At 38.4% G+C, this 15,552-nt stretch overlaps 1 protein-coding gene across 2 annotated transcripts in view; it reads right to left on the bottom strand.

Moving 5' to 3' along the window:
* The window catches only part of GAB1 (GRB2 associated binding protein 1), a 131,150-nt gene that overhangs the window by 34,193 nt on the left and 81,405 nt on the right, over window positions 1–15,552 (bottom strand). For both annotated transcript variants that reach the window (XM_068542553.1, XM_068542554.1), the window contains exon 2: window positions 5,771–6,065. In XM_068542553.1, coding sequence (XP_068398654.1) covers window positions 5,771–6,065 — 295 coding nt within the window. The remainder of the gene's footprint in view (window positions 1–5,770; window positions 6,066–15,552) is intronic.

The following is a 15,552-nucleotide window of genomic DNA, read 5'->3' as shown; positions in this document are numbered from 1 at the left end:
CAAAGGACAGATGTAAAAATGTTCACAGCAGCTTTATTTGTATTAACTAAAAACTGGAAACAAGCCAAATGTCTATCAACATTTGAATAGATCAGTAATTTACGATATATTCACACAGTGGAATGCTACATAGGATGCTGAACTCCTGCGACATGCAACATAGATGGATCTCACAGACTTACTATTGGAAAAAAGAAGCCAGACTCAATGGTTTTGTTTGTGTAAAGTTCAAGTATAGGGAAAACTAATCTATGGTGATAGAAGCAAAATAATGGTTACATTTGAACTTTTTTCTGGGTGTTTACTGGGAAGAAACGTGAGAAAACCTAGGGGATTGGAATTGTTCCATTTCTTGATTTGAGTGGCGGTTTCACAGATTTCTATGTATAGATACAGAATGGATATATAAAACTATATTGAACTGTAAACTTAAGATCTGTGCCTTACACAGTAATAAGTTATACCTGTATAAAAAAGTAAATAAAATGAAATTTAAGTTCCCTAATTAAGAAGCACTGCTTTGCAGGAATGGCAGCGTGTGTATATTCTCACATTAGTTTACCTACTTTTCTAAAAGGAAGAATATCAGAGAATCACACTATTTTTTTTTTTAAGCCAGTATTATCTGGGCATTTTGAGAAAAGCAACTCAACTGATTAAGAGGCAACTTTGTAAACTTGCACCTGAAATGAGACCAGGAGCCTCTGCACCAAGTTAGTTGCGTTCAGCCCTAAGGCTGAGTTTCCTGGCACTTGTTTAGCAGATTTTACAGCTTCCACCTCGGTGTAGAAACAAAAATAAATCTGCACATTTCCAAGAAAAACAAAAGAAATTAGTTTCTTGGTCTCAAGTCTACTAAATAAAAGCATTCATAGGAACCACACACAGTGCAATGAGCTAGAATTGAAAAACAGATTCAGCCTGCCAGCATTCTGAGTATTCAATAATAGCAATGGTCACCTGGGGCAGCGGAAATAACATGGTAATGATATTTTGAGAGGTTCCTGGAATCAAAACACAGGTCAGAATTTTCCCCTTTCCTTTTGTTTTCAGGAGAAAATTAGTTATTCTCCTAGGGATTGGGGATAGTTATGTTCTCAGGCTGTAATACCAAGCATAGTCTATTTCTTCCCACGTCTACCCTGAAACTAGTTTTAGTGAAAAATCATTTCGTGTTACTAATTTTACGCCAAGAGTGGGAGCATATTCAGCTGTCTGAAAAGGGAAGAACACAGGGCTCAGGGGACAGATCTAGGTAAAGACAAAAGCCCTTATTATACAGTGAGTGGAGGAAGCAGGAGAATATAAAGCAGGTAGTAAAGTTAATGGAAGAACAAAGACATTTTGATATTCCCCTTGTCATATTAAACTGTATGAATGTGATCACAAAGGATAACAGCAGTTCTCTGCAGTTTAGAATTTGATACAAAGCTTTAAATATGTGGAATTTTGTTTGAAGAAGGCATCTAGCAAAGTCAGCTACTACAAATGAATAGGGAAATACAATGGTTGGCTTTTAAAGGCTTTTTGCAGTTTTGCTACTATGCCTCAAAAGCCAAAATTATAGAGCAAAATAAAACTATTTGTGTGGCTCCTTGATACTACACAATGAAGGATTGCTCATCTTTCACTGATTTATTCCAACAAACTCAAGTCTCCAACACAGTCTAGTAAGACATTTCTAACTGTGGTTATTTGGGAGATGGCCAGGATGAACTTGTAAAAACATCTAAATTATAGAATTGGAAAAATAAGCACAATTGAATTTAGATATAGATCAGGAACTATATTTAAAAGTATTTAAACGGAAGTATTTTGACTTCAGCAAACTGAAGTATTTTGACTTCGGCAAACTGAAGTCCTTAGGGACTTATTTTAATGAACAGATAAAAATGATCTGTGATTAGCATAGCTACTCTTGGTAACCAACTCAGCTTATATACATCAAATTTGATTAATCATATTATTAATTTTCTTACAACTTCCCCTTTTATGGATATTGTGAAGATTACAAGTTCACAAATTGAGAGCTTCACTCAAGGCAAATATACTTCTAATCTGTTTTATAAGAATTTGGGAGTTTTGCCATTGAAAAGGTGGCTTTCAGGTTTTGAAACTTTCCCCCTCCCTATACTAGTAAGTTTATGAAGTGAAAACAGGCATTGTAACTGATTCTGACTACTAATGCCAATGAAGATGTTCCACTAAGGACAAAAATAAAGTTCTCAGTACAGTATCAGTTATAGTCACAGAGCCATTTAAAACTACCTAGGCTTTTCCTGATCTTCCTGAGATGAAATCAGCTGCTATCTATGCTTTTTTTTTTCTTTTAGCAGAGCACCTAACAACTGGTATTATAATTCCTAGATTATTTGCCTGTCTCTCCTACTAGACTGACTTAAGCTCTATGAGGGCAAAAACTGTATTTACACATTCCCACAGTATCATACTTTAATATATAAAATTATACCTTAATGTTATATATTAACACTTTAATATATGTTCAAGTATGATTTATATTAAAAAATGTGAACACATATATGTACATACATATATGTCTAACTTGCACTTATCAACTGTAATGAATTATTTTGGGTATGACTCTTCTCTCACTAGATGCTCAGTTCCCTGTCTATAATACCTCTCATCTGTCTGCCTAACTGGCCATCTAATATGTATCGGTTGAATGAATGCCCAAAGCCTAGTGGAGTACTGGCAAACTCAAATAACTCGGTAGATTACTGAATTACTGTTCTAAAGCAGACAAAACCTATCTACTTCCCAGAGCTGACTGGCTCCCAGATGATAAGAATCATCCTAAGGTGGACAGATGGACCAGACTCCTTGCCTTAAAACTTGCAAAGCTAATCTGGGACACTTGAGCATGACAAATTCTTATTTTGGGGGTTCTCAACTCTAACCACCCCCAAAAGTGCTTCCAAAAATTACACACTCACATTCCTTAACCGGAGAACGCACTAAGAGGGCATCTCATATCCTTTGCAAAATCGGACAATTATAAAGAAAACAAAAAGAGACAGAAGAACACCTACTGTAGTCTTTCAGATCTGCTGAATCTGTACAGGCAACCAATGGAGACAGAAATCTGCCTTTATATCCCCCCAAATTCTAAACTGAAAAGGTAGCAGGCAAAAGAACAACATCAACACAAAGATTATACAACCACTTAAATTATTTTAGCTGAAAATCCATCATACAAGGAAATGAATGTGAGGTCTAAATCCAATCGTTATCATTACTGAGGGGCTGTTAACCATTAAAAAGAGAGCGATCTCATTTGTGACTTTAACTGAAAAATCCTCTGCTGCACTCAAATATAGATCATGTATGCAAACAAGAAGGGAAAGGAGTTTTATTGGAGTTAGAAGTAATACCAGCAGGCCCACTTAAAATGTGAACATATTTAGTAACTTTACAAAAACAACTGAAGCTTTAATTCCACATGTGCAACAATTGCTTGAGGCTTTTTAATCAGTACAACTCTGTTGAAGAGCTCTAGGTCATTAGCCTCCTGTCTAAATCAGACGCCTCCTTCCCTTTCTCAGCGCTGTTTTCCCTCGAGCATTCTAGATTTCCTCAGCAAGGGGTTTCCCCCAGCCCACTGGGCCAATCCCAGCCCTGGAAGCCTCCTTCTCCTGGGGGCTGCCTGGCCAGAGAGGAAACAGCATGCTGACCTGAGCTAATTAGAGATGATGACTGTTTCACTTCAATCTAACTCTTAAAGTGGATTGTTAACACAATTTTTCCACTCCTCACTGAATCTCCAGCACTCCTAAATATAGATATTTGGAAATGCATGCTTGTCAATGTGAGTATAACCATGAAGACAACAGGGTCAAAGACCCTATTTAATAAGGTCGCCTTTATTTCTGATTCTTGGCTCTGCAAACCTAAATTAGTATTGGAGGCCCCTCCGTGGGTTCTCAGTGTTTGTTTAAAAAGGAAGAGAAGTACAGAAGTAGACAGGGAATATAAAAGGTCATGACAGCGATATAAAAGCACCCAAAGAGGAATTCCGCTTGTAAAATTCTTCTTGAGGGACTCCCCTGGTGGCGCAGTGGTTAAGAATCCGCCTGCCAATGCAGGGGACAGGGGTTCGAGTCCTGGTCTGGGACGACCCCACATGCTGCGGAGCAACTAAGCCTGTGCGCCACAACTACTGAGCCTGCGCTCTAGAGCCCGCGAGCCATAACTACTGAGCCCACGTGCCACAGCTACTGAAGCCCGTGCACCTAGAGCCCATGCTCCACAACGAGAAGCCACCGCAATGAGAAGCCCGCACACTGCAATGAAGAGTAGACCCCACTCGCCGCAACTAGGTAAAGCTCGCATGCAGCAATGAAGACCCAATGCAGCCGAAAATAAATTAAAATTTCTTAAAAAAAAAAAAAAAATTCTTCCTGAGGCCTTTAATCACTCAGCTCCTCCCAGGAAAGGCACTCAAATCTCAGATCCTTAAGCAAGTCTCCCCTTGCCTTTATCATTCATAGCCCTCTGCCCTCTAGGAGTCTACTCCACCTCTGGCCCCTTCCCTAGCCCCTAAGCCTGCAGGTTCTGCGTCCCTCCTTTCATTTATGTAGATATAACACTACTTCCTTCAAAAGCCTACAGTTCACAACTGGTCTTTCTCCAAGAAGCTTTTCTTCACTACCTCTTTTTCAAAACTTGAGACCCCTCTTCCTCCATGCTTTTTTTAGGACATTTGTGTTAAGTAAATTCGTATGTTTGTTACTTTTTCATCATGTTTTGTGACTGATTCTCATTTGCTTTTCATAGGTATTGACAGTCACCTTGGCTATTTCATAACTCCATAATCCAATACAGTTTAAAAAATAACTCCTGTATCCATCATTAGATGAATGGATAAAGAAGATGTGGTGTGTGTGTATACACACACACACACACACACACACACACACAGTGGAATACTACTCAGCCATCAAAAAGAAGTAATTTTGCCATTTGCAACAACATAGATAGACCTGGAGGGTGTTATGCTAAGTGAAATAAGTCAGACAAAGAAAAGACAAATACTGTATGATATCACTTATATGTGGAATCTAAAAAATATAACAAACTAGCGAGCATAACAAAAAAGAAGCAGACTCACAGATACAGAGATGAAAGCAGTGGTTACGAGTGGGGAGAGGGAAGGAGGAGGAGCAAGAGAGAGGTAGGGGATTAAGGCGTACAAACTATCATGTATAAAACAAGCTATAAGGATATACTGTACAACACAGGGAATATTGCCAATATTTTATAATAACTATAAAAAAAAAACTATAAATGGAGCATACCCTTTAAAAATTGTGAATCACTATATTGTACACCTGTAACATATAATACTGTACAGCAACTATACTTCAATTAAAAAAAAACTCCCAAAGAATTAAGTTGAGCTTCGTGAAAATGTTATTTTAACAGGTTGAAATATCAAGTTATCAGCAGTGTTAAGGTTCAACTTAATATTTACCTTGGAACTCAAGAAATGCTCTTAAATAAGTATGTCTTCTTGTCATCTTCTTCAGGACATTATTTAGACACTGCCCCACAATGGTAGTCTCTCTTTCTAAAATCTATAAAAATTTCTCCCTAAACTGATTAAAAGGTTTGCTTTTTCTAAATGTTGTTACTATTATAAAAAAAATATTATATTGTATAACTGAAATAACAAAGAGTTTTACAACGGTTTTTTAAAAATGTAGTAATAAAGGAGAACTCAGGTTGAGTCACAAAATCTTGAACTTACCTTCTTCTGTAGGATTAAACCCACAGATGTCACAAATACAACGAACCCACTTATTCATCTCCTCTTCACTGTCTGCGACCAAGTAGAAAATCCGGTCAATGGTGTTGATATCAAAAATGTAGCTGTTTTCAAACTCTTTTTTGTTAAATGTCAATCCTGCATCAACTTGCTGACATAAATTTAAATCAATGATACGGATAGGCTTCTTGGCATGATCATTTTTGTAATATTCCAAGACATCTGGATCTCCAGTTAAACGGCCACTGCGTAACACAAACCATCTCCTCTTCCAGGCCTAGGAACAAAACAAAAACATCCATCCAGTGTTAACTTGACAGAAATCTTTCAAGATGCACATCTGTCAAAGCAATTTTATAAACGCATTGACTAGAGAAAGTCATAGACAATGTTTTGTTTCCACAGAATAATCCACCACTCCAGCAAAGTTTACTGATGCTTCCTCAATTAACTTAATAATGTGTGTATACACATTTATTGTTTTCTATTAGATCTTCTGATAAAACATCAGAAGACACCGATTGCTAATCAGAAGCTATTACATTGATATGTAATATCAAGTCAACAAACCAAGGAAGATTTAGTTTTTACTAAAAATAAAAAGCAAATGGTGCTGGGAAAACTGGATATCCAAGTGCAAAAGAATAAAGTTAGACTCTCACTGTATCGAATAAAAATTAACTCAAAATGGATCAAAGACCTACATGTAAGAGCTAAAACTAGAAAATTCTTAGAAAAACAAAAACGGAAAAACCTTGATGATGTTAGGTTTGGTAATGATTTCTTGATTATGACAGTAAGAGCACAGGAAACGAACCGCCAGGGAAACTGGATTGCATCAAAATTTAAAACTTTTATAGTTTTGAAGAACATGATCAAAGAGTGAAAAGGCACCTCACAGAATGGGAGGAAATATTTGCAAATCATATATCTGATAAGAAATTAATGGCTAGAACACATATAGAACTCCTACGACTCAGCAGTGACAACAAAAATATACAACCCAATTAAAAAATGGGCAAAGGACTTGAATAGACTCCCCAAGAAAGATATACAAATGACCAATAAGCACAAGAAAAGATGTTCAACATCACTATCAGTAGAGAAATGCACAATGAGATACCACTTCATACACATTAGAATGGCTATTATCAAAAAAAGCAGAAAATAACAAGTGTGGGCCAGGATATGAAGAAACTGGAACCTCTGTGCATTGTTGGTGCGAACGTAAAATGGTGTAACTACTGTGGAAAATGGTATGGCGGTCCTTCAAAAAATTCCAGTGTGGGTATCTAACTCAAAAGTATGAAAAGCAGGGTCTCTCAGAGACATATCTGTACACCCGTGTTCATAGCAGCATTATTCACAATGGTCAAAAGGTGGAAGCAACCCAAGTGTCCATTGATGAATGAAGAGATAAATGAAATATATACAATGAAATATTATTCAGCCTTAAAAGAAAATTCTGACACATGCTACAATCTGTATAAACCTTGAGATGTTATGGTAAATGAAATAAGCCTGTCACAAAGGGACAAAAATTGTAGGATTCTATTTATATGAGGTACCTACGGTAATCAAATTCACAGAGAGAGAAAGCAAAATGGTGGTTGCCTGGGGTTAGGGGGAAGGGGGATGGGGAGTTAGTGTTTAATGGGTAGAGTTTCAGTTTGAGAAGATGAAAAAGTTCTGGAGATAAATGACGGTGATGGTTGCACAACAATGTGAAAGTACTTAATGCTACTGAACTGTACACTTAAAAATGATTCATATGGTAAATTTTATGTTATGTATATCTCACCACAATTTTTTAAAAAAAGCAATGTTTTTCTCATGCCTTAATATCATGCCATATTTTAAGTTATAGGTTTCTCTCTCTCTTCTTTTTTTGTTGGGGGATGGGGAGGAGGAAGGGGGCAAGGAGTAGGGAGGAGAAAAAATGGTTTAGAAGCTTTCCTGGTCTCTCACCTGGAAGGTAAGCAAAGACATGGACTACAGATAAAATCTATATTCTCAAGAATGGGATACAACTTAAAAAAAAAAATCTTTCTCCTTCTCTTCCCAACAAACATATATTGGCAACCCGGACCTACACTCAACATGTATTCCCTCCACAAGTTTTGGTAAATTTTGAGTTTGATATTATACCTAAAGAAGCCTAAAATTCTTTCACCATTACTCTCTGTAAACTCTACATTGATCAAATAATAAAAGCAGAACCAATTGTCTGAAATGGCAGGCTTCATCAGTCTTTAAACCCAACATCTCTGTCAGGAGACAAAATGAAGCCTTTACTCCTCTGTGAGGGTCTTCCTCAGCGGGCAGTCAGCTAGACCAAAAAGAGGCCGACGTTGGCAAGACTCAGTCACCTACTAAGAGACATTCTCTACTCCAGACCAAACAGACAAAGATCTCCCAAAGAGGACACTCAAGAAGTGGAAGGACTGAGAAACAGGGCAATTTATAAACCCCAAGGGAATCAAATCTTCTTCATGGCCATTGTACACGTCAATTCATTTGGAGAACATGATGGAGCGCCAGTCCCATCTCAGTCCTTTAGTTCTGGAAAAGCGTAACCAAGACAAAGTATGTCTCTTCCAGTGATAACTTGGGGTAATGACAGCTTTACGCTTATGGCGTTTTCAGAAATTTTCTTCAGAGCAGTATTATGAGTTTGGTGCTCCGCCTACAGTCTAATAAGACCAAGAACGCTCATGATGTTGGTACTGTAACCTAAGCCAACTTCACCCAAAACATTATTTCTGTTTCTTCCTTAACATATATATCAGCCTATTTTTTAAGAACCTACTAGATTTATCATCACCAAAAGCAATATTAGTATGACATGATATGGTCTTCTTTTTTTTTTTCTTTTGCAGAACTTTGGCATCTGTAACACAAAAGGCATTGTGGTATCAACTAAAAACTGCTTCGTTATATCTTGAAAAATACATGTAAACAGAGAGAAAGAAAGGGGGACTAGCTAAAATCCACATATACTTCTACAATAGATGTTTAGTCTCAGCCTCCATCTTCACCAAATTTTTAAAGAAATTCTGACATGAATCACTTTTGACTTGTAGTTCATTGATGGAGTCACAGGTAGGAAGCTGTGGCAATGGTCTGAAGCAGAGAAACGAGAACTAAGGGGCCGGAGTGGTGCATAAACCAGCTCATTTGGTCTTTAGTAACTTGGACACCTGTACTGATAACTGAATTAACTAGGGTGATAACTTAAGATTTAACATTTTAGTAGATTAACTTAAGATTTAACATTTTAGTAGATTCTTTAAATTGAACCCATCGAAGAAAATTTAGATATTAAGAATTAAATCAACGAGATAACCAGTCAATAAGTTATTGATTATACTGTAAACGTCATGCTAGGTACTTGTGGGAAGAAATACAAGAAGATAATTCATGATCCCTATTCTCAACGAGTTTACTAATTATGAAGAAAACACTTACCATACATGCAAATATTTGAGATTATAGCAATCCTGGTAAAATATATGCTGGACTATTGCTAAATGCACAGGCATTCCTTCATGGAAAAACTTATGCAATCCTTTAATAAGAAGATCAGTAGAAAAATCACAAAGACCTAAAAATATTATGTAAGTAGTTCTTTAATATCATTAATATTTTAAATTAACTTCTTGGTCTGACTGCAGCTCAAAGTTAAAAGCAAATGATTGGTGTCCAGAAGGAGAAGGTAGTGTTGGAGGTCAAGAGATGCTTTAGGTAATACTGAAAAGTCATAAAGTGTTAAATTCACATGAACTTAGCACTGGCTTCTGGATTATAAAAATCCATTTAGTTAATATATGACATCTATTTATTTCAAAATAAATAAATATCATCCCTTAGTAAAAGGATGCCTTCGCAGACACCTCCCTATCAAACAGTAAGCTTAAAAAGGGAATAGAGAAGTAAAGAGAAAGGAAAACACAGTATTATGTCACTTATCCAGGGCCATCAAGGAATCACATCTTTTTGTAAAAGTGATTTCTCCAGATAGTGAAGGTTCTGTCTTTAAATACAGAAATGACTTTTAAAAACTTTAATGTCTTTCATGGAAATCTTTCTAAAATGCCTTACTACATAATTCATTGAATATAATTCATCCATTCCCCAATGACTCAGACTAAGTATTACAGGCATCAATTTCGATACTGCACTTCAGAAAAGCTCTCGGGCTGCAGGACTGTTCGGAGGTTTATCTGTCCCTATACTAAATAGTGCCATACTGCTGTGCTTGTATATACTTCATCTCTAACCATTTAAATACGGTCTTTTTTTTTTCTCTTTTCACCCATTGTCACTTCTCCCTTCTCATCATATGGTTTACAGCAGGGGTCCCCAACCCCTGGTCCATGGACCGGTACTGGCCCGTGGCCTGTTAGGAACCAGGCCGCACAGCAGGAGGTGAGCGGCGGGCTAGCGAGCGAAGCTTCATCTGTCGCTCCCCATCTCTCGCGTCACCACCAGAACAAACCCTATCTCCCCTCCACCCCACCCACTCCGTGGAAAAACTGTCTTTCACGAAACCGGTCCCTGCTGCCGAAAAGGTTGCGGACCGCTGGTTTATAGGAGACCAAACTGTCTCCTGCCTCAGGGACTTCGCACATGCTGTTTCCTAAGTCTGGGATGTTCTTTCCTCTCTTTGCCAGGCAGACTTTGACCTTTAGGCCTTCCCTTCCCTGACCACCCTCAACTCAACCACCACCGGTTGTAGAGCAGGGCATAATGTTAGGGACCCCATCACATACCTGTGTAGTGACTTCTGTAATTTTGCAATCCAATTTTTCTTTGTATTTATTTAGTATCTAACTCCCCAAGCAGACCATGAAGTCCGAGAAGACAGTGACCATGTCTGCTTTATTTGCCATTACATACTCAATGCAGAGCAAGGGCCGAGTACTTAGAAATATTTGTACAATAAACAGAATTCCGCTAAGACTATGAAGTTGTAAAATTTTTGAGACTATTGTATTAGATGTATTGGCCACCCTGAATAGAAAGGCGTGTGCTTTCAAAACCTCTTCCACTTGAGAAAAATACTGAACATTTACATCATAATACAACATAACTGAGCCTTACCAAAACACGCACACAAAACACCTTGGGAAAATGACAAAAAAGAGAATAGAATGAAATATGTCCCTCTGCTACAGCTCATGTGTCACTCTTTGTCATCCAGTTGACTGTGGCTCCCCCAAACATTTCTTTGCTTCCCTCTTGAAATGATACCGTTAAAATGTAATAGGCCCTTGGAAACTAAAATACATAGCCAAGAAATGAACAGCAGTGAATTGCGGGGCACTAGACAGATTGGGCTAGGGATTACAGAGGCCGAGAAGACATTATCTAAGAGATGAACCCTGCAGCAGGAAATTACAGCATGAAAACACAGAATTTAGCCAAGCAGCACCTGCCACTTATTTATTTATTTTTAATGTGGTCCAAATGTGAATGTTTGTCTCAGTCACAAAATGAGTCACTCTCATTGAATCTGGCACAGATTAAACTGGAAAACAAAAGCAATTACATAAACTACACACTTTAATAAGGCAGATACAAAGGTTCTCTGGATTAGGGTACAAAGCACAATTTAGCCACAGAATAAAGCTTGATGCTCGACAAGAGAACTGACATCAGCACCCTTGCTAATCACAGCACAAAAGCTTCTCTATGTTTTGTCTGAGCACAAAATGGGTCCACATAAATCAGTCTTTGTTATCTGAAAATATCTGGGATTCTTAAAGTTTGCCCTATTTTTATCCTTGCTGCCTTGGTAGCCCCGGAGAAAGCTGTACGTTGCTTCACCAATCCTACAGAGCAGTAACAGACAAAAAGGACACGTTTTCTAGAAACCCTCAAAAACACTCCAAGCAATTTTAAACAAAATGCATGTGAAAAAAACGTTTCATCTACTGGAAAATGAGCAGGTGTGCTTGAGAAGAACTATGCAAACATTTATTCTGTTGTCATTTCCTACATGCAATAGTGACTTCAACCTGAAGTTGAATAAATGATGCAGTAAAAAGATATCACCAGCAGGTCTGCATGTTGAAGGAGCTTTAAAAGCACCATACTCTGATACCGGTGTCCCATCTCAGGGTTTCAAGATTAACTTTGGCTACTATATTAACCTCAGAAGAGAACAGCATGGAGAGTCCAGGGATCCCAATGGAAATACATTTAGATCAGACTGCCAAATTAAATACCAAAATGCTTGGAGTATTTGCACTGCCATCTACCCATTCCCTATGTTTAGTGACTGCCTATTGCCTACAGGATAAGGCCAAACTCTCTGGCAGGGCACATGGGGCTCTTCCAGCCTCTCCCTATCTCTCCAGCCTCACTTCTTGCCTCTCTGCCTTCCAACCACATCGGAAATGCTTGCAGGTCCCCTAACACTCTGCTTCTGTCCTGCCTCTGGCCCTGATACAGGCTGCCCCTTGGCACATAATCCACCCCCTGGATTTAGCTCAGATTTCAGGGCACCGTCCCTAAGTGGCCCCCTCCAAGCTCTCCATTTCCCCCTCGTTCCCAGTTACCGTTTGACATCCCTACAAGTGAGCTTCTTGAGGGCTGGAGCCATGTCTTTTCACCTTTCATCTTTCTTCTCCTGGTCCCAAGGAGGTGCTCAGTCAGTATCTGCTGAATATGCCAGTCAAAGGAACCATGGATAAAAATATGGAAGTTCTCACACTTTCTATGCATTCTGGGGACACTGACATGACTGCAATCTGCCCAGCCCATTTGCAATTTGGCTGACAAGAATTTGTCAGGCAAGGTAGAGGTGCATAAACCATCAATTCATTTGTTTTAAAAACTCTACAGGGCTTCCCTGGTGGCGCAGTGGTTGAGAATCTGCCTGCCAATGCAGGGGACACAGGTTCGAGCCCTGGCCCGGGAAGATCCCACATGCCGCGGAGCAACTAGGCCCGTGAGCCACAACTACTGAGCCTGCGCGTCTGGAGGCTGTGCTCCGCAACAAGAGAGGCCGCGATAGTGAGAGGCCCGCGCACCGCGATGAAGAGTGGCCCCCGCTTGCCACACTAGAGAAACCCCTCGCACAGAAACGAAGACCCAACACAGCCATAAAATAAAAAAATAAATAAATAAATAAATAAAAAAAAACTCTGCAGATATGAGAGGAATTTTTATACTTCATTTTAAAGGAACTGTTCTTTTAAATAATTTCTGTATTTAAGCCAACTGCACACATCATACTGAAGACAGACTTGTCACATGGAAGCAAGGTTCTAATACAGGTTTATCACATACCTACAGAGTATGGGTATGTACACATTGGCAAGAAAGTACAGATGGAGTCCCATTACCTCGTGGGAAGAAAAAAATTTCAGTATGGATTAGCCCCAAACCACGACCTGTAACAGTATTATTAACAAACTCACAAAATATGTCTAATTTGCCTAAATGGCAAACGGGCTCAGTTTTAAAGAAAAACATTGCGAATGCTGCACACACTTGTTTTCTGAGCTTTCTCTGCTGTAACTGATGCAACACAGGCTTGGTACAATGCTTTCCAAGACTCCCTAATCGCTTCCCTGTACTTCTAATGGAAGAGCTAATTATTGAAGAAATAGCCAATAAATGGATGGGCAAAGAGAAGAGGTCAGGGTGGTCCAGTGATTCTCAACTCTAACTCTAGGTAAGAAATATCTAGAGAAATTTACTTAAAAAAAGATTGATGCCTGGGGGTCTCACCTCAGGCCAACTAAACTGGAGCGTAGGGCATCAGCCCTAGCACCAGCATAGGTAGTTTTAAATGCTCACCAGGTGATTCATATGTGCCACCAAGACTTGAGAACCACTAGTCCAATCAATAGACAGAATTAGGTTGCTTCTTAAAATAGAATTAAAGAAACAAACATAGAGGTCCTTTAAAGCTTTCATCTATCTAATTCTTTATCTTCTCAAGCCTTTGCTCTTGCCAAGGTAGTTTATCTTCTCCCTTCTTGTCTTTGTTGACAATATTTATCCTATTGGCGAATATGTTTGAACTCCTTTCTACTGTTGGAAACCTAATCTATTCTCCAAGGTTCTGTCCAAACGTTCCCTTTTTCTCGCCACACCTTCCCTCTGGAGTCTTGGCCATCCATCAGATACTGCCCTGGAAAGTCTTCTGCATGGCTATGGACAGTTTGGAACCATCTGTTATTTTACTATTTACATCTCCAAATGTTCCAAATGCCTGTGAATTATTTTCCCGAGTTCTTTGAAAGCCGAGACCATTCCTTAAATTTTTTTTGTATCTGCCACAGCGCTTCACCCGTTGTGAAGCCCTCAAAGCCTCCACGGGATGCTTTTCAAGTTTTCTGTTCATCACAGTGATTGCGGAGAGGAGAGTCAGTGAACTTAAATGAAAAGACCTCAGGGAAAGAAAAAAGAAGTCCATAGTTGTTATTAGGGTAGTCCAAACTCCCTTTACAGGTTGGCATACAAGGTTCTTCAAAACCATACTTACCTGCCTGGCGTCTCCAGCCAACGTGCACATTTTGTTGTTTTGTTTTGAGTCTAACACATCCTCTCTCTCTCACCCAATGATCCTACTCAGTCTTTAAGAGTCAGCTCAATACCTCTTCTTTGCAGCTTCCCTCAACTTCCTCTGAGTTAAGGCTTCTCTGAACTCTCAGCACACAGGTCCCAAGTAGCCCATTAACAAGCCCATTCTGTTCGAGCAGTTCAGAAAGACCTCTGATGACTGCATTCAGGTCTCTCTAGTTGCTGAATCCTCGAGTTTACCTTGACCCGATAAACTGAAGAACAGCACTTTCTATATTCTTGAGCCAACTGCCTTTCCATCATGAACCATCACCACGGTAATTTTACTAACCCTATATTATCCTAGGAAACTGGAACTTTCTTATTCTGAAATCTCTTAAAAGGTATTTCACGACTGATATTTAAGGAAAGAAGGTCATGACTGTGAATTCAAAATTTACATATAATCTCAGAAATCTGTAAAATGTTAACGGTTGAAGACATGGGTTTCACAAAATGAAAATGCTATTTTTAATAAGATAGGTTTGAATCTAAACTTCATCAGCAGGGTAAAGGTTAAATTTAAATAAATTACGAGCTATCTATACAATAGTAAGTTGATGCAAAACATTTAAAAAAGTGAGACAGATCTCACTTATATGTGAAAAATGCCCACAAGATAATTGTTAAATTTTTTTAAAAAGCGAGTTACAGAACTTTATGATTTCATTTAGTCTGAAATGATTGTGTGCTTGTACATGTAAACTATGTTTAGAGAGCAGGTCTGGAAGGAGACACACCGGAAGTGTTAAATGTGGTCATTCCAGGAATAGGGATGGGAGGGCCAGACCAGTTTCATGTTTTTATTTTATATGATTTTGTGCAGTCCGATTTTTTTTCAAGGAGCTTCCATTTACTACTGTTATAATTTTTAAAATATTACATGATTTAAAAACTTATGGTTAAAAAATGCTCTGAAAAACAGTCAATTAATATTTTAAAATCTAGGAATGATGTACACACACAAAAAAGTTTATTTCTGTATGGAAATGCATACTCTTCTTTTTATTCTGCAATTAGTGAATAAATTTAGCCTTTCTTTTAAATATAGAATTCCAGGATACATCTGGAGAGAGTCTTGGTCAGGAAATAGCTTAGACAAAGTATAACTACTTTGTTTTCAAGAATGGAATTTAGAGGGTTAAAAAGAAAAAAAAAGTAAAGTTGGGAACACTTAAAATAGAGAA

The sequence above is a fragment of the Eschrichtius robustus genome, chromosome 4 (assembly GCF_028021215.1).
Source record: "Eschrichtius robustus isolate mEscRob2 chromosome 4, mEscRob2.pri, whole genome shotgun sequence".
NCBI lineage: Eukaryota > Metazoa > Chordata > Mammalia > Artiodactyla > Eschrichtiidae > Eschrichtius > Eschrichtius robustus.
The sequence above is the reverse complement of the archived record's forward strand: the minus strand, read 5'-3'. Positions and strand labels throughout refer to the sequence as shown.